A 20,831-nucleotide genomic window follows, 5' to 3' on the forward strand; every position below is an offset into this window, starting at 1 on the left:
TAGATATATTCACTGGAAGTAGAAGAGCCCAGAACAACTCAGAGAAATAATGACAATTAAAATAAAACATAGCAAAAGCGTAACACAAAAACCAAAACAAAACAAACCACACATGCACGAAGCCACTGAAGCTACAACTACAACTCCTGCACCATGGAAGAAAACCCATTTCTTATTTTATCTATTGTAAAATCACAAACAAAACATTTCTGAAATGACACAAAACAGCAGATTAAAAAGAAAAGTGATGCAAAAACAAGAACTGATCTTACTCCTATATATAGTTAACAAAATCTTTATTTACTCAAAAAGCTTACGGATGACTAGGGTCAGGTGTTCTTGCCGACTGACTGATGCCCAAAGCTAGCAATGCCTATTTAGGACAAAAGAAAAAAGACTTTGTTAAAAAAACCTGAACATGAAGATATATTAGAAACATTCCATATCAACTGAACTTCAGAGATAAAAGCAAATGCAATTTCTTGATCTTCACATATGTTTTGTTACTGATATTTTACTAGATCTGAAATACAATCTTCAAGATTTGTCATCTAAATCTACCACCTCCAAGAAGTTGTTACACCTATATATATAATATAGATGCAATTACATGGTGTGTGAATATATAATTACTGTTAATTATAATTTTAGAATTGCAACTAAAAGTGAACATGCAACCACAAGTGTTGTTGCTGCACTTCAGTGCAAAGGAATGGATTTTCTCAGGGAACAAAGTTGTTTAAATAAATCCTTCTTGAAGAGAAATTATACTAAGACTGTAGTAGCATAGAGATGACATACTACATTTAATTGAGATTGAGCCTCATTAAGATGAGACTGGATGTGTTACTCAGTGCCATCCACCACGGCAGTAGTGGATCAATGGACTTGATGATCTCAGAGGTCCTTTCCAACCCGGCTGCTTCTATAATTCTATGAATTCTCATATCTAAAGCAACTACTTCACACCGCAGTTTTTTTCAGTCTACTTTTAAGGAAGACAAAAAAAATCTTGCTGTCTAAATTGCCTATCTGGAATACATTTAATTAGGCATGTACTAAGCTACTGATGTAGTAAGTTACAAATCTAGACCTCAATTTTGCAAAGCATGTGTTTTGTTTCAGGACTATGAACTACTGAAACATAATAACAAGTATTAAAATTTAGACACTTTCAGTAGCAGCAGCAAGCTGCTTTGACGAAGCAAGGTTTCTCCTGAATTTTTCCCAAAACCACATACTCAAATATTTGGGGAAAACAAAACAAAATCACATTTTAGTGGAACATTCAACTTTCATATTTAAAAAACAGAATAGCTCTTCAACTTATGTAACACCACTATCAAGTTTGATTCACCTATAAATGGACACACTTGGTCACTTCAAGGCTGGTCTCCCCATAAATTTAAGTATTATAGTTGAGTTAGTAACACCAGGTCTTCACTTTATATCTGAAGAGATGAAAGGTTGTGTAACAACAACAAACAAAATGTGAGTCCTCAACTTAGTCCTTCTGGATAGAGAAGCATACTGGGTCCAACTCAAGCAAAAAGGTTGCCAAAACAATTCTAATACACTTTTCAAAATATTCTGTCTGCTCTAAGGTCCCATATATTCCTCAAATTTGGAGGAGAAAAAGACTTGCATTTTAGTAGTCACAAGCTACCCAAGGACTCCTCTTGCTTGAGTTGTAGGAGGGTTTCAGCCACTCATCATTAAGGGTTGGGGTTTTTTGTTTCTGAAGCCTTGTTGTATCAAAAACTGCAGCAAGATAGATTCTTACTACAGTGGGAGAAGGGAAAATTCCAAGGTCTCATAACATATGCTTCAAGAAAACCACAGAAAATAGTGGAAAAAACAACAATAATTTTATCTCTGCACACTAATATGTGCCCAGTTCTGAGTCTGCCACATCACTTATCAAAGTAAATGTGCCAAATATGTAGCTACTTGTGCTGTGAGAGGCTGATAAGCTAATCTAGGAATAGAAAAAGAAACCAAGATGCTCAAATTCTCATCATTATTCTACTAAGAGATGACTAAGCAACAATTCTGTCAATATATTACAACTGACAGAAGTATTTCAAGTTAACATTTAACCAAAATAAGAAAGAGATACACTTTGTACATCATCTTAGTTTCACATCCCACTCATGAGCCACAAAGGAGCTGAGTAAAGTTCTGCTTACTGCAACTCCTCTTTCAACATATTTCTAAAAAAACTTCAAAATCCACATTCTGACTTGTCTCATTTTTACATTAATACAAATAAAAAAAATCCCATTTTAATTTTTTACTCAAGTGCAATACAGCTACAATAAGTAGCTGTCTTTATTCCTGAAAATTATTACAAGTCCTAATTCTAGCAGAATGGTAAAAAATACTCACCTGGTTACATGTGTCTGCTAAAGAATGTATGGCTTCTGAAAACATACTTGCAGAACCCGTGTAAACCCAAGCAAGTAGCTTAAAGAAAAAATTCAACCCATTTCTGAAAACAAAGAGAAGAAAAAAGCTAAAGAACAACAGAATATTTGGTGCTTAATATTTTCAACAAAACCACAAATGCAATTTTGTATGCATTACCTGACAGAAAGCGGTAAACCCAAATATCAGTTTAATCATTAAGAGACCTGTACAGATAGACAAGGTATACAGAGTTTCTGCAGAGTTACTGTTAAAAAAAACCCTTTCAGCTAAACTTGATAAGGATATACAATTTATTTTTCCAAAATTCCTAAGCAGAGTAAGTTATACTTCCTGAAAACTACCATCACATTGACTGCTCAGAACAATAAATTTTCTACCAGGGGGAGAATAGAAGAAAAGGAGAAAATTTAGTTTTCTCCTTTTTCAATTCTTTTCCTCCTACACATCCCCTCCTAACACCGAAGTGCAAGGTTTCCCACTTTAATCTCAGCCTGGGCCATTCCCAGTAGGATACAAACATAAGACAGCAGACAGGAAGACAAGGTTGTCACTAGATTATGCTGTAAAAATTACCTATGGAACTTTTCCATTTGGATGCCCAGTGTAGTTTGTAGAAGACCTGTAGTCTTTTTTAGGCTACAGGTTTACTGGAACAAACATTGTGTTATGTTACACAAACTATAAGCGCTAAAATCCAAGTCTACATTCTTACTTCACACATTATAAGAATCAGTACGTTAATTATTACCATCATATTGCAAAGAAAATCAGACTGGAGGATTATAATGTCCTCCTCTATCTTTTTTAATATGAGTTTAACTTGTCAGCAACTTCAAAAGTATCCAAATAAACTGTTATAGGTTACTATTAGCAACATCTTGAAGCTACATTTTTTGACAACATATGCAAGAAATTACATTTAATCAGACAGAGCACAAGTCCAGCCCTTGACGTATACCAAGGTATATGTCGATCAAATAATTTCCAAGGTAATCCTTAAAGAATTTCTGTGAGAGTTCATCCACTTCTTAAAGCAAGAGGTAGCACTGTTTTCTGTACCTCCTTCCATCCAAGGACCTGAATCTGCTTTACAATTTTTAATTTAGTCTCATTACTTCATGGATGGTGAAGCATCACCATAATTTATACATGGGAAGTAAAAAAGGCATATTAGTAGACAACCCAAGAAGAAAGGGAGGCTGTTGTAACACTAAACCATAATTTAAACTCCCTGTGTAATTAGAGTTCTTCCACCTCACAGCATAGTGCATCTTTAGCACAGAAAGAAAATTGAATAAATAACAGTGGGATTCACAAGCACAGTCTCTTGGCTTTTGCAGTTCTTCTCCATACTGTGTTAATGGTGTTGAGTTGTCTGAAGGTACAATTTCGTTGTGGGGGGCCACACCTGTTGAGACGGCACAACAGGCACTCAGTTGGTATTTTATTTCACCCCTACAAATTCCTAAGTTGTGAGGGATTTTTATATCCTAGAAATCTAAAAAGAAGCCACACTAGGGTTTTTTAATGTTGGGCCCAGCAAAATCAATCTGTTAATGATGTCAAGTGAGTTGGTGACAGGACAGAAAAATGAAGAAATAATTACAAAAAACGTAGTGGGTTTACAGAGCCATTAAGGCTATTTGCTGGTTTCTGTTTGACTAGATATTCGCATGAATACAAGACAATAAAAAAAAGTTAGTTTGGGGGGGAAAAGTAATTTTTTTCCTACAAATAAATTATGTATTGCTTTAAAAAAAACAAATTCAGTACTATATTTGAAAATAATAAGCCCTATGAAAGCCTAAATTCTGTTGAAGAAACACCACAGCAGAGAAAAAAAAATCCAAACCCAGCAGATTCTGAGAAGGCAGCTAAAATATTCTGAATAGGTTTGAAACAAAGTTATCTTTTACATCACTGACCACCAATTCAGAAAGTATTTTCTCTATTGTACTGCACTGAACTGACTGATTTAGCTACCTCATTTCTATCTGCATGGACCTGAAAGTAGGAAACCTGAACAGAACACAAACCAAATCAAGTCTGAAAAATTTATTGTAAAGTTTGGGACATCGTGCCACGGAATACTAAAAACAAAAACAAAACAAAATAAAATAAAATAAAATAACCCCCCACACACACACACAAACCCCTCATGATTTATTAGATAAAATTAAAATTCTATACAACTATTTATAACTGTAAGTTATAAACAAAGTCGACTTAGGAGGCAGACGTTCTCCAGCAAAATGAGGGGAGGAGTGTTGAAACAATACATCTCTTCCTTCCTGTCAGACCTGTCAATTTTAGTGTAAAGTCTAAATCTAGTTGCTAACTTTAAAATACACTGACACATAAACAAAATCAGCATTTCTTTGAAAAGAAATACAGAAATGCAAAAGTAGACCAAAATCAATTATACAAATCAAGTTTCCCAACTTAGCAATTTAAGTTATAATTATAACACATTCAAATAAACCTATCCTGATGGAACTGTAAACTTGAAAAAATTAAGGGGCATTAATACTTGAGTCTGCAGATCTATGATTCCAAATTTGTTTCAAAGATAACCATCTCAAAACTCCAAGATGTATATGTGATACAGGAAATACAGAGAATTGAGAAATATATAAAGGGAGTTGTGCCATCATGTGACCTGCCCATTTTTTATACTCTACCTTACTGGTCTAGAAGGACCTGGTGTGAATTAATCATCTCTGTCTAGGTACATGAAATATTTGGACTTTTGAAGAAAGAACAGTAAAAAAAAAAAAAAAAAGGTCAGACTTAAAAAAAAATCAAACTGAAAATATTCAGATCCATTATGAAACTATGGAAAAAAAAATCTTCTATTTAGGGTCTAGATTTGAGAAATAAACATATTTATTTCCAAAGAAGTGGTAACATTACTAACATCCTTCACCACCAGTATTTTTTCTTAAAATATTATGTGCTGTGCAGACTTTCTACTGTTTAAAAGGTCACACATTAGTGTGACAATGAAATCACTTCAACAACAACAGATTCTGAAGAATGCTTTGCTAGTAACAGATTTGATAAAAACCATTACCCTCCTGTGCGTCTGTAACAGAGCTACAGAGTTTACCCTCACACACCAAATTCTATTAACAACATAGAGCATTCCAGTGCAGCTGGTCTATACTCTCCCACACAGATCCACAGAACAACTCCGCTCTCAATTGGACCACATTTCATCCTCCCTGAGGAAGGCTGAAGTTTGTTAAAAGTCTACCAAATCATTCCAACTGAAAAAGTTAAGACAGATTAGCCTCTCTTGACACAAAGCCAGAAACCATTAAAAAGAAGATCAGGACCACCAACAAAGGAGCACTGATGGTGACCTTGACTTAAACCTCTGAAAAGTCATCAGGTATTTGAGGGCCAAGAGTCACTTGAACTTCTGAAAAAGCTCCACAAAAAGATGTTTGTAGAGACTGTCGTGTTGCTCAGACATCTCTTGCCTGGCTGCCAGGCACTCATGTATAAAAATACCTAATCATCCAAAAGGTATTTTTGCAATGTTCATAGCAGTGCCCTATCTACAAAGCAAGAAGAAAGGTCTGTTTTCTCCATATCATTGTATGAAACAGAAGGAGGCAGAAATGACCACAACACCCCTACTTTTTTTTTGATTAGAAACATACATACTAGCAACTGTTACAAGTTTTTAACTTAGAAGGCTCTGAACAGTTACTAGTAGAATACTCAATAAAGAGGGAAGTTTTCAGTCAAGTGAGCTTTGTATCTTAATTCCCCAAGTAAAAGAATATAGTTTTGTAGGAACTCAAAAAGTTACTTCCTACTCAACTTGTTTTTGTTTCCTGTGACAAAACAAGTATTTTCCTCTGTTTCTATTTTGCTCTCTTATATCAATAGTGTCTTAGCTTTTAAAAACATTTTAAAACTATAAGGTTTCATGAGAAGTTTCCTGAGAGAAATTTAACACACTTCTCCCTATTTCCTGCCAAATAGTCTCTGTGATTATTTGCTTTACATCAGGATCATTAATTTGTTTCAAACTTTTAAGACACAAAAGGGAAAAAGCTCCTAAAATATCCCTTTTTCAATCAGAGAAGAAAGGAGTTATATAAAGAGAAAAGTGAATTCTTTTCTGTTGGTTATGTGCAAGATTGTTTAAATCATATGAAAATCTTCCTCTCAAGAAGGAATAAGAAAAAAGGACAGCTTCACTGTCCCTTCACATCCTTCAAAATTTTACTTTAATAAACTGTTTAGTCTCCAACTCAAAATTAGACATTTATTCAATATCTATCTGTATATATAGTGATGAACGTATTCACATCAACTTTCCTATCAACAGTGAATAAGCAAATCTATTAACTTCAGTTACAAAGACACAGATATCTTTATCTTAAATACACACACTGTTTCTATTTCCAGGATAATAAAATTGCTTTATACTTGCATAAACAACATTTTTTTTTTACTTACATGCAAATAGCTACCATTACCACCTTCCCTGGTCCCTTGAAAAACATAGTTGCTGTACTGGAGCGTGGCTACAAAAAGAAATAACAGATTATTAAACAACTAAATCTTGACCTCATGAGACACTGACCACACAAATTATTAAACAAAAAACTTTGCACTGCCCTGTACTGCAAAAGGGAAGCTACAATCCTTGAAAATAACTAATTCACTACTGAATGTTCAGCCAAACTGCAGTTGGGCCTTATATATTTCAACAGATAGATGGCTATAAAATAGATAAACAACCAACAAAGTCTCCAGCAGAGGTCACTGCAGCCGTAAGGCCAGGCACCAGTTGTGCAGCAGAACCATTATGAAATCATCCTACAGAGCAGAGCACCAGGATCTCAGGCATGTATCTGCTTAAGCAAAGAGGAAAGGCCAGTGGTGCATAGACAAAAGTATTAATCTTTTGGGGTCTTTTTCCTTTAGAAACTTAATTTCTTTAAATTAACAATATATTTGCTATACATATTAATAGGTTATATACGAAATCACAAATATAGTTACAATTTTGATAAGAAGGTAACCGAAAAAAATAAAAAACCTCTTACTGGTGGTTTACACTGTCACAGTAGGAAACCATTTAAACTGTCATCATAACAGCCATCATAACTGCATTACAATCAGAGATCGATCTGGTATATTACAATGCAAATAAATCTTCCTGTAATATTCAGTTAGTTAAGCTTATGCAACTATTACACAAATTTTCCTTCAAAAAGTGTCAGAGTACATATCATGACAATTTTCTAGCCAAAAACCTGAAAACATCCTTACCTTAGTATTTCCAAAGAACTCCCTGTATTCCCACAACAGCCTTTGGTTTCTAAATAGATCTGTAATACAAAATTATTATCATGAATATGTACTAGTAATTACTTTTTTCGAGCAGCAGCCAACTTCTAATAAGAGCTACATGATCTATCTATCTTAGTGGAAAAAAATTCCTCTTTTGGTATTATTAATCAGAAACACACATTGTTACATACTCATGCAAAATGCCAAATGCAATGTTATGATCCTATTTGTTGTTGCTATTTATACCAACAAAGGATGATGCACAGAAGGAGAAAATTCAAAATACATTTCACCAAATTCAGGCATTTTATTTATATCCAATAATTATTCTGCAGGTCAATAAAAATTTTGAAGCTACTGACTGCACTGTCAGTACAAACACATACAGACACTTTAACAGGTGCCTGAGTTCAAGTCTTTTTACTGGAAGGCTGTTCCACCTGCACAACTGTTTCAAAGAAACTGACAGGACCTCTAATTTTGAGGTGCACAACTTCACTACGTACCTTGAAGCAGTATTGCCTCTCCTGTGATTTTAACTGCCTAGACAGATCCAAATACATTGCAAACTACTGATTTGACTGTACCTGTTACTGATAATACCAGCAAGGGTAAAATCAATCATATTAAGCAAAGAAAGGACAATTTGGGAGTATTTCTCCTCTTCTGAAACACAAAGGCAAGCTGAATTCATTTTAGAGGAAAAATAAATGAGTAAGGGTATGGTATAGAGATTTGGATCAGTTTTAAGTATTTTCAAAATTCTAAATTAAAAAAAAAAATGCTAACTCGCTGAAAATGTAAATCATTATCTAAAAACTGAAAGCGCCCCCTCCCCAAAAGAGTATGACTATAGATCTCAACTGAAGGTATATTCTTGTTATAGCACAAAGATGATAAATTGTAAGATAGTATCAGACTGTATCTGCATAGATTGTAACATGTTACTCTAACATTATGCTGTAAAACCTAATAAGCATTTGTTAATTCCAAATGTAGATGTTATTTCTGAGGGAAATAACACGCTATCTGATGGATTTCCAATAATCATACTTTGTTGTTTACATTTCAAGTTATTTGAAAACTCTGTACTCACTTTCTCTGTACTTGATCTCTGCCTCTTTACGCCGTTTTCTTTCTCTGGCAAGAGCCTCTGGACTACCCCAAACTTCAAGAGACCTGCACGAAGTAAATGTCCCTTAACAATGGTTCTCTTCATGCAACTTTTTTTTCAGTTTGACTACATTAGAAATGCCTTTCTGACGGCAGAACAAAGTATTCTTTCTGATATGAACCCCTGTAGACTATAGTACAGAATAAAAAGCTGGGCAAGTGGGGGCCTAAATACAAGCACAAAAACATACCCTCCAATTTTATATAATACAATTACATAACAATGTAATTATTACAATAATTAGGATACAAAATATGTTCATATAGAAAAAGGAAAACATTATTGCCCTTTCACATTGCACACCTGAGTTTTGAATTTTTTTTCTCTCTCTCTCATATAATCCATTTTAAATAATTCAAACATTTTCCTTCATAAAAATGTTCTTACTTTGCCTCTACATCTGATCTCAGGTACACGGTGAAAGTCTCAGTGTCATCATGGGGACTTCGTCGTTTAATTTTCCTCAGCTGGTCTAAATCACTAAACAAAGTGGACAAAGAGTTTAGTGCAGGAAAAGGTTCATACTACTCTAATTTCACTTTTATATCTGGGTGATATTCCACATTTTTGATATTATTAATCTGCTATACAAAAAAAGTGAAGTAGTTTACTTGAGTCGAAGAGAAATATACATCACATGAAGCAAGTGATCTCCGTGATACTATTGAAAACCACCGTGTTTTTCACACTCAGAAGTCCAAATAATGTCCTCACACTATGAAATGCTATACACTGAAGACAAAGCAATAACATTAAATAATAAAACATCCAGTCAATGATCTGCATGTAATTGATAATGTGCACATGTGCTAGATGAGGGTTAGTGAATTAGCATCCCTAAATGGGTGTCAGAAGTCATGTGACAAGAAAAGTTAAGAAATTTAACCCCAAAACCTACAAACATAGCACAAGCTGCAAAAAGCTTAAGGTAACAAAGCTACTCTGGGAAACAGATTAATTTCCTGTGCTGACTAACACATTAGGGCATCTACACTGAAAAACATTACAGATTTTTCTTTTTTTTTTTAATACAACAAAAGATTTCATTTTTAGCCCCACAAATTACCCAGCCCTTTTTTTTTCTTTTTTTTAATTTTTTTTTTTTATCCCTTTTGGTCAATCCAGCAAAACTTTAACTAGTTATGATAAATATAAGGCAGAGGACTGAGCATTATTTGCCACTGTATCCTCAGTAAAGACTAATTGTAGTGACACACATTATAAAATGGGGAGGAACAGCAACAGCACAAAAGTTATAAACAAAGCTGCTAAGCCTTTAGATTTAATATGGGTCACATACATAACATGCATGAAATCTGACAGATACCTCAACTAAAACAACACCCAGTAAGACCTGCTGGCAGGTATGGCACACAGTAAAAGGCAGTAAACATGATCAAGTAACAATAGTTAGGTTACAGCAAACCAAATTATATTTTATTCCAAATAACAGACCTCATGCACCATGAAGTTTCCACTGATCTTTCAGAGATGTTCACATCAAATCATCCTGACCCCAAAATGCTGAATGAAGAGTTATTTGACATAACCCCATAAAGCTGCCCTAGAAGTTGGTCTCCCCCCAGCTAGAATTATGGTCATACAACTACAAATAAATTACTTTAAGAAGCAACTGTTGAAACACACAAATTCAGTGCAAGCTCCTTACTGTTCTGTAACAGTAGTAAAAAAGAACTAACTTCAGCCACTTACGATTATGTATACCACAAAAACACTTAGAAAAAGTTGTCATGCAAAATCACTCTACAATCACAATTACTTTTGTTGCACGTATGAACAAATATTCAGAATTTAAATTTCAATTCAAACCCATCATACCTGGATTTAAGACAAAACTCATTAATTGCTCTGACTCCAGTGATGAAGTTATTCTGGGTGTATTTTGGTCCATACTCTCTTTTTTTCAGGACTGCTTTCACTTAAAAACAGAAACAGATAAGCAAGTTAAACCACTCATGAAGACTACAGCACAAACTCCGAAAAGTAATTCAGTCTAGCGTCATATCTCAAAGGTGAGATATGAAAAACAATGCTTGCCAGTGATACAGAAAGGTACAGTGAAGAGAAAGGAATCTTCCTCATTGTAGAAATGAGTAAGAGTAGAATGATTTACCTCCAAAAATGCTACTTGCTACGTCGTAGTTCAGGATGCTCACACATCACACATACCTAATGGCCACTGTCAGCTACTTCTTCAGCTTCAATGTCAGAGATGGTGCTTGGCTACACAGGTAGCATTTATATATGGCAATTTGGAAATCCCTGCTCTAGCAACTGAAATAGCAAAAGACAGCTGCATTTCTATTTTTTCCAATGTTTAACCAATTCTATCTTCTGCAAATCAGATTTTTGACCTTTGAAGGCCATATAGAGAAATGAGACAGAATGTATATGTCATTGTTCTCAACTATTACTTTCAAAATCAGTACTAATTGGGCACTAAGTAGTACTAACATTGGGCATTTATAACAAAAACATACATTCTTTATTTATAATGCTCTGTATGTCTAGAAGATGTACTCACATCAGATTTTCATGCACAAGGAAAAGAATACCACACATATTTAGAAAAATGACAATGGAATTTTAGATTTATGCCATTATTTCCTGCTTATGTATATGTACATAACTTCATCTTTTTTTTCAAATGTAAGTCACTACACAGTCACATCCATTAAAAACATTATACTTATTGGAAGAAGAGTTATGTTTTCTGGAGGATATAACATTACAGAACACAACTGAAAACAAAAAGCTCAAATTCTACCAGAGAGAAGACTTCAGAGCACGCATGAACTTCCTGCATATCACAGGACTGATATGATTTCTCTAGGTAGTCCAGAACTACTACTTATGTCACAGGATAGTTACAGAAAGATACTGCTTCTAAAGATTTTGAAAAAAGACAATGTAGAACTCTGGGAAAAATTATTTCTGAGTTTTGAAACCTTAATGGCAAAATATATTGCTTGACACTCAACAGTGCACTAAGAGTACAGGTATTTTTATTTATCATAATAATCTGATTCTTCTCATCCAGTTTGAACTTGAACAATTTCTTAAGTACCTGAGTAATCACAATCACTCCCGAGTGAAGGTGACAAAAAAAAAAACTCACAGATTTCCTAAAAACAGTCCATCATTCACTAAGGCTAAAATAGGGTGATAATATTTAATCAAGAATGCTTCTCATCTTTTCTTATTTAAAACAGATATATACCCAAATCATATTAACCTTACTAAAAAGTATCTTGTGGATTTATGAAACACTTATTAATCCATCTTTCAGAAACAAAGGTAAACTTCACTAAAATAAATTACTATAATTGTACACGCAGAATATCTCAACAATCCTACTCCTAAGTTCAAATAATTGTATAAAACTAGCAATAAGTGTGGGAAAAAAAATCCATTCGGTATTTCCAAGAGAAAGACAAAGCTCAATAAAAGATGATGTGCATAAAACACTCTGAAAAGCACATTTTTTTAATATTACTAATCCTTTAAGATGTCATTATCTTAGTAACACTTGAATCAGAACACCATCTTAAAATTAGAATTCCACTTCCTAGACACTATCAAAATCCTTAACCTAAATGTTGTTCCTTGTGCATCTATAATCTACAGAAGGAAAACTCTTCTTCCTGAAAGATGTTATCTGTTTTTGCAACTATTTCACAGTAATTTCTCCTAATTACCTTGTATTGTCTGCCTACATGCAACTACGTGACAACAGACCTAAAGAAATCGACATAAAGGATGTAGACAAAAGTGTACAGAAAATATACGTAGACACTGATAATGTTAGGAAAAACTATTATTATTTGATGTTTCTTTAAATTTGAGAAAGACAAGGAGGATTTTGGAACGACTTTTGATACACAGAAAGCTAGGAGTGATCAAAAGCAGTTTTTAATAGCGTAATTCTCAAAACAGAAGAATAGAAACTATTGAAATAAAGATGGAATGAAATAAAAAACATGAAAGAAAATTACGTTCTTAGTTTACCCACTTAAATTTTTAAACAATGTAACTGAAGACAAAAGCATGTATTTTTGCTTATATTGAGTTTGCATGGCAAGGTTTGGTAGTGGGGGGTTACAGGGGTGGTTTCTGTAAGAAGCTGCCAAAGCTTCCCCTGTGTCTGACAGATCCAATCACAGCTGGCTCCAGGACAGACCTGGTCCTGACCAAGGCTGAGCCCATCAGCAGTGGTGGTAGCATCTCTGTGATAACAAGGGGAAAAACACAGCCGGCACAATGGCAACTCCAGCCAGGAGAGAGGAGTGAGAACACGAGAGAAAAGAGCTCTGCAGACACCAAGGTCAGCGCTGGAGGAAGGGGAGGAGGTGCTCCAGGTGCCAGAGCAGAGACTTCCCTGCAGCACACAGTGTAGAACCGTTGTGAGGGAGGCTGTGCCCCTGACAGAGGACCAAACACTGGATCAGGTGGATGCCCAAAGGAAGCTGTGACCCTGTGGGAAACCCACACTGGAGCAGCCCCCTGTGGCCCCATGCAGAGTTGAAGTCCATGCTGGAACAGGTTTGTTGGCAGGATTTGTGATCCCGTGGGTGACCCACGCTGGAGCAGCCTATTCCTGAATGACTGCACCCCATGGAAGAGGAACCCACACTGCAGCAGTTCATTAAGAACTGCAGCCTGTGGGAAGGACTCAAGACGGAAAAGTTCAAAGAGGACTGTCTTCCATGGAGAGACCCCACACTGGAGCAGGGGAAGAATGTGAAGAGTCCTTCTCCTGAGGAAGAAGGAGCAGCAGAGACAATGCATTACAAACTATGCCCAGCTCCCATTCCCCATCCTTCTGCACCACTGGGGGCGAAAAGGTAGAGAAACTTGGGAGTAAGATTAATTCCTGGGAAGAAGGAAAGGATGGGGGAAGGTGTTTTAAGATCTAGTTTTCATTTCTCACTACTCTACTCTGATTTTACTGGCATAAATCAAACTAACTTTCCCCAAGTCAAATCTGTTTTGCCCATGACAGCACTTGGCGAGTGGTCTCTGCCTGTCCTTATCTCAATCCATGAGCCTTTCATATATTTTCTCTCCCCTGTCCAACTGCAGAGGAGAGTGATAGAGCTGTTTGGGTGGGGCCCAGCATCCAGCCAGTGTCAAACCTTCCACGTTACTACAGACACAGACAGGAATATTACAGGACTCAGATTAGGCAGTTCCTGCAGTCAAAATATATTTAGAAGCAACACTGATTAGATTAGCTCAGTACTAAGAAAGAACAGAGGAAGACTTAGAACAAGGAACAGGGGAAGATCAAGTATTCAGCTTAGCCACATTAAGTCTGAGTTGGTGAATGGACATGTCTAAAAACATGCAAGGAGGACAGATCATGATAACAGATAAGAAAATAAATTAGTCTTTTCCTGTATCTTAAATGAAACCAGTAAAAACAAACACAGAAGAGTAATTAGAGGGAATACTCCTATATTGGATTTTTCAGAAACCATTTTCAAATGAATGGATATCACACAAATCTGACATACAAATGTGTTTTAAAAATGTTGTTCACGTAACTTCTTTAAACAATTGAAGAGAAACCACAGTTTCCTTACACACTTTTTTTGACTAATAGTAATCAGCAGTAAAGCTTCGATGCAGTAAACATTTCTTTACCTTTTACTTGAATTGGCTGTTTAGGCAAAGACTGCTTTTGACCTGCATTGGTTGCATCTTGTCCTGTAAAATAAAAGTAAAGATCACTGCAAATATGAAAGTAAAGAGTTTGGTTGACATAACAAAATAAGAATAGGTCTTAATAATGCTTTTCACCCTGACCATTAAAAATATATTTGGTACATTTCCAACATTTAAAACTCTCAGAAGATAGAAACAGTTAAAAAAAAAAAAACTAGACATTTAATACAGCGTTGATCAACAGACTCCTAGCAGCTTGAAGAAGAGCAGAAAGTATCCTGAATTTAAAAAAAAATATTTTAACAGTGTACTTATAGTTTGGGACAAGTTTTTATAGCTTATGCCTGCTGTATGTCAGAGTGTCTCAGAGCTTAATGTTTGGAAAATTATAAAATCCAGTAATTTCAGTGAGATTTCTATTTAGAAACCAGAAGTACTACTGAAAACACAACAAATATTGCACCCTTGTCTCATGTATCTTGACATAACTTTCAGAAAAAAAATTCTTGTAATTCTAACACATCAAACCAACATATCCACTCTTTTGTGCCCTACCATTCTAACACTGGAGGTTTGCCACGCAGCCATAATCATTAACAAAATTAAGAAATACATCATTGAAAGTGATATTTTAAAAATATAAAGATTTTTCAAGCAGGTTAGTGTTATTAATGTGATACTCCTAGCTTAATAGGCTACCCAAACTACTCAAAGATCAGATATTCTTGAAGGTTGGACTATATAACTATCTTTCCATCAGGCAATTAGTTAATGCCCTAACAGCAACTGAGGACTATACCTAATAACAATTCAAATATACCTTCTCGGAAAAATAACACATATAAATTTATACAGTTGATCTTGTTACACAACAAATAAGGCTGCACCATAAATAAACAGCATTCTTTAAACAATCATCCTTACTGGTTACTGTTTGACTTGAAAACAAAAGAAAAAAATCCCTTTGTTGTTCCTTTACTTTCTTTTCTTACCTGGTTTAAAACACCAGACAGCTGATGCATCAATATTCATGAAAAAAAGTTTCCACTACGACTGCTTAGCAAAAACTGAGTAGCACTGTCTTTTCAAAAAATGTGTACAATCATTTATATCATTAAAACAAATATCACAAATACTGTTTAACAAAAGATGGGGTCACAAGATTTCAGATGGGGAAAAAAAAGGCATAAAAATATTAGGATTTATATCCATACACAGGTATCTATGTACATCAAGTACCTTTTTGAAGACTACTACCTCAGTTTATAGACTAAACAAAATCATAGTGCATCACTGAGGAAAAACATACGGAATACTTCAATTCACTCTCACATTCACTGGTTTTGAGACAAGTAGAGGTTGATATGATAGAACCTTCAAAACTGAACAAACATTTAAGATCCACTTCTGTACTTCCAAATATCAGATATGTAATACTCTTAGCTGGCTACAGTTACTAGCTTTTAAAGACTGTTGCAAGCCTCAGGACTTCACAAGTTACTGAAGAAGGAAGGAATATCTGCTACCCTGACAATAAAGAGAAGGAAATTTTCTTTAGAAGACCACTCGGTTGAAGACAAAAGCACAAAGAAAGACAGCTCTTATTTTAAAAAGCATCTGTTATCTTTTAAGCACAGTAGTCTTCCAAGCCTGTATCTGTGCAGTCCTACAGTTAATAAGCATCAAAAATCGAGGATGCTATGATGGAGCAAGGGCAAGACAGTTCTGAATTTCACAAGCACCTATCAAGCACAAGATTGACAACTGATCTGAACAGCAAGGAGGGCCAGGTTATGTACAATGTATCAAATGTTTAATGTGCACACTGCAGTTCTAACTAGCGCCAGATTAGAAAGCTCCAGCAGATGAATCAGCTCAACCTTCTTTACCAGTCATTTATAGCCTGGCCTGGAGAAGTCACAATGCTCAACAGCCACACTCATTCAATCTTTATCATTAGTTCATTTCACACAACATATCTGAAATACTAGCAAAAAAATTCAAATAAGCAAAGTGGTGGAAGATGAGTAATGCATTCCATCTCTTATCCCTTAAGTTACATAAGCCTTTCAACATTCACCTTTTATCCTGGCCACTTTAAATTTGATTCCTCTAAACTTAAATCCTATAAATATCAGAATGCCAATGAAATAAATTTCAGCATTCCTCCCCACTTATGCATTTGAAATTCATATATAAAGGCCCACAATATACAAATACTAAGAACTCCGCAACGATAATATCACACAATTGAAAGAAAACAGTTATCACTAAATACCTTCAGTTTTTACATTTTTATAGATACTCTTTATTTTAGCTTAGTACTACCTGTTTCAGCCTTATTTAGGGTTTCTTCATGGGCTGACTTATTTGTATCTTCTGATCCAAGATCTTTTTTCTGACCGTTGGATGTATAAACTCTCACTTGACTCATCAACTGCACAGGCAGGCGATTGCATGGCAGAATATAAGATAGGTTTCCAATTTTCATTGAAGCTTTCCATCCTAACAAGGGGAGGAAAAGCAGCTGTTTCAGACAACCATTTTGGAAGGAAAAAGAAGGAAAAAGCAAAATTGGAGTATATGGCACGTTTTCACTGCCTCTCTTCAACCAACCACTTTTAAATTTCATTTTAACACTAGTGATTTTTACCCACACAATCCAGTGTGGATTTTTTCCCAAGACCTGTGGATGATCTTAAGATGTTAAAAAAAAAAACAAACAAACACAACAACACATACACAAACCAAAACATAAACAAAAACCCAAACAAAAACAAACAAAAACCAACCAAAAAAAAAAAAACCACAAAGCTATCTGACAAGATTGGCTTACTGATACATTAAGTCACATTTTAGTCATGTTCCCCCAAAATCTTTAAAAACCAAGTATTGATAAAAGAATAAATACAGATCAGTACAAAACTATTAGCCAGTGCTGCCATTTCATACAAACCTCTGTACAAACCACAGCTTACCAATTAAGAAAAACTGAGATGTGTGCATTACCCACTTGCTACAGAAATAGTGTAGAAAAGCACACAATATTGTATAAAATACTTTTTAAAAGCCCATTGACAAATCACCCTAGATAGGCAATCTTCCATTTCAAAAGATTAGCCAAAAGTAGAGGTGCATGAAATACAGACCAACCTGTATCAGCAACCAGTTTCTTTTAGAGAACATAAACACTCCTGTAGAGAGGGCATATAACTCCTCCACCTAGAAGTGCAGCAGGGAAACTGGCTGCTTTGGAAAGCACTCACTAAAAGAATAAATAAGGTGTTTTTAAATAAGTAAGCAGTACTGGCAAATCAAGTCATGCAAAGCATGACCACTCATATATGAATAACACACTGCTCACAAAAAAGGTACTATTTTATATAAGTGTTTATTCTGTAAAAGTCCCAACAGCTTTCCTTTTTTTTAACCTTCTGCAGTACCAAAGCACCTGCACATGTGCATGCACTGACCTGACCCTTACTGATGGAACAATTTCACCAAAAAGGGCAGACAACTAACACTTGTCGCAAATGGGACAAAAGCCCTGAATACTCAACACAGTTCAGTGACTCAGCTTATTGGTTACAAATTTATAAAGCACTACGATAAATATATGGCACAAGATGAGCAGTGCTGTTTCCTAAGCTTTGGTGTTACTGCAGCAGTTGAAAAGGGTAAACTTCATCAGCACTTTTAGAGGACATTTTTCTAACTCATCCACATACACACGAAACCCTTAAAGGGTATTTGCTGCAATTCAGCCGTCAGTGGCTACACGAAGAGGGACAAAACTGAGGAGAATTCAAATGTCATGAGATCTGTGGCCTAAAGTAAAAGCCGGGACTCGCTCCTCATACCAACACAAAGCATGTCAGGCCGCGCTTCATTTTATGCAATTCCTGCAAACTTCAGCCCCAACACGGGCATGACGTGACCGCCTTGCGTCAGACGGGGCTGCCACGGCCCGGCCGAGGGCACCCAGGGCCCGGCCCTGCGCTCGCGACAAAAACTTAGGCGTTTTCCCTCCTGTTGTCCAAAAATCTGGACGTTTTTCCTTCTTTTTTAAAGCCGGCTCGCAGAACGCAGCCGGCGCTCCCGGCCCGCCGGTGCCTGCGGTCGAGAACAGTGCTGCTGCCTCGGGAGGAACGCCGGCACTCGCTGTGCCCCAGGAGAGCGCACAGCTCCATCACAGCTCCCTGCGAGCCCCGGCCAAGGCGGTGCGGCGGGCAGGGGGCTCCTCGCGGGACTCACCGTGGCAGGAGCGGGGCCCCGGCGCCGCCTGGCACCGCAGGTACAGGCGGTAGAGGCCGCGGCAGCCCCGCCGCTGGGCGGCCAGGGCCGGCATCATGGCGGCGGCCGCTCGGCAGCGGCCGGCGGGAGGGCGGCGACGCGCATGGGACGAGGCCGGCGCGGCGGCGGAGCCCGCTGGCCCCGGGCGGCGGCGGTAGCCGGAGGCCGGCGGTGGTAGCCGGGAGCAGGCGGAGGGCGGCGCCGCGGACCCGGATGTGCGGGGGAACCGCGGGGCCCGGGCGGGCGGGACCCCCAGCGGCCGCCGCTGACTCAGCCGCTCCGCCCGCCGCGCCTGCGCCGCGGCCGCGCCTGACCCCGGGGAGCGGTGGGAACTCGGCCCAGAGCGCGGCCTCCTCCGCCTCGGGAGGAGCTCCTGCTCTGGGACTGTTCATTTACTCCTGCTGGTAAGGGGATAACGCGTACGGGCGGGCGTAACATACGTTACGTGCTAAGGCTGTTAATACAACTAAAACCGCGTAAAACAGTGGGGATTTTACAGGATCACAGAATCAATTAGGTTGAAAAGACCTCGGAGATCGTTGAGTCCAATCTATGACCAGTCACTACCATGTCAACTAGACTATGGCACTAAGTGCTATGTCTAGTCTTTCCTCAAACATCTCCGTGGACGGTGACTCCACCACTTCCCTGGAAGCTCATTCCAATGTCTAATCATCCTTTCTGTGAAGAAATTCTTCCTAATGCCCAACCTAAGCCTCCTCTGGCACAGCTTAAGACTGTGTCCTCTCATCCTGTCACTTGTTACCTGGGAGAAGAGAGCGACCCCCACCTGGCTACAACCTCCTTTTAGGTAGTTGCAGAGAGTTATAAAGTCACCCCTGAACCTCCTTTTCTCCAGGCTAAACAACCTCAGCTTCCTCAGCTTCTCTTCATAAGACTTGTGCCCCAGACCCTTCACCAGCTTCATTGCCCTTCTCTGAACATAGATAACATTAAAACCACATATCCTAAACCTGTTTGCGTGATTTCTTTGTGAAAATGAAATCCTACCCTAAGCCCTCCGTTAAAACGCACTTCTCAAATCAGTGCTGATAAAACGAAATCTGATTCAAACCGATGTCTTTCTCCAGGAAGAGTGCCCTGGAGCTGATCCTGTTCTCAATGGTTGTAAGGGCTGCCTGTGCCCAGCTGTGACACCTCCTCCTGCTCCGCTCACCTACAGCCTGGCTCAGGACCATACCTGTAATCAGTCCCACTGGCATCAGATTACACACTTTCTTTAAAAAGTTTTTTTTTTCAAAATAGCTTTGATACTAGTTTACATGATGCTGAGAAAACATCTTCCGCTTCCTTGTCTTCATTCGCACCCCGGGAGGAACATGGGAGCTCACCAGAAGTTAGCTTGGCAGGGAATTTGGATAATTAATGTACCTGATAATCCACAAAGTATCTTCTCACTGAGGAGAGTGATAATGGTGCTCGTCATTAACACACCCAATTAAATTTTGAACAAGGTTTACTGGCACGTCTTTACCACCCAGCTACTGGGTAACACTGCCAATAAAAGTTTTCCTAGAAGCACAGTGGAGGCAGATCAAAGTAAAAGACTTGCATGAAATAATTAACACCCATCTTCCCAGTAGTCCAATTGCAGCCATACCAAGTGAATCAGGAGTATAGCAACAGATGCTGTATCATTAAGTACCAGATGTACAGCAATGGAGTTAAATACTTAATAGATTGCAAGTTGTAAAGTAGCACAGGTGAGGTCAATTCACCGATTTTAGTTGGAGTCTAACATGCACTTGATATATGTTTTGCTGGCTTCTTGTTATTTTGGCATGAGCTTAACAGCAAAAAAAAAAAAAAAAAAAAAAAAAAAAAGAAACATGAGATCAAGAGTTCCCTATTTTTTCCTACATAAAGGTATTTGAAAGAAGATAAAAATTCTTGAAACATTTGCAACTCC

At 37.3% G+C, this 20,831-nt stretch overlaps 1 protein-coding gene across 1 annotated transcript in view; it reads right to left on the reverse strand.

Moving 5' to 3' along the window:
* SLC30A9 (solute carrier family 30 member 9) overlaps positions 1–19,001 on the reverse strand; it is a 34,448-nt gene extending 15,447 nt beyond the window's left edge. Inside the window, exons 1-10 of the mRNA XM_027891273.1 lie at positions 18,863–19,001; positions 16,937–17,113; positions 14,588–14,650; positions 10,760–10,859; positions 9,308–9,400; positions 8,843–8,925; positions 7,726–7,784; positions 6,907–6,974; positions 2,389–2,491; positions 318–373 (exon numbers count right to left, since the gene is read on the reverse strand). Coding sequence (XP_027747074.1) covers positions 318–373; positions 2,389–2,491; positions 6,907–6,974; positions 7,726–7,784; positions 8,843–8,925; positions 9,308–9,400; positions 10,760–10,859; positions 14,588–14,650; positions 16,937–17,113; positions 18,863–18,959 — 899 coding nt within the window. The 5' untranslated portion in view covers positions 18,960–19,001. The remainder of the gene's footprint in view (positions 1–317; positions 374–2,388; positions 2,492–6,906; positions 6,975–7,725; positions 7,785–8,842; positions 8,926–9,307; positions 9,401–10,759; positions 10,860–14,587; positions 14,651–16,936; positions 17,114–18,862) is intronic.
* Between the last annotated feature and the right edge of the window lie 1,830 nt (positions 19,002–20,831).

Source organism: Empidonax traillii, unplaced genomic scaffold, assembly GCF_003031625.1.
Source record: "Empidonax traillii isolate 1590-97213 ecotype Southwest subspecies unplaced genomic scaffold, ASM303162v1 scaffold315:size618497, whole genome shotgun sequence".
NCBI lineage: Eukaryota > Metazoa > Chordata > Aves > Passeriformes > Tyrannidae > Empidonax > Empidonax traillii.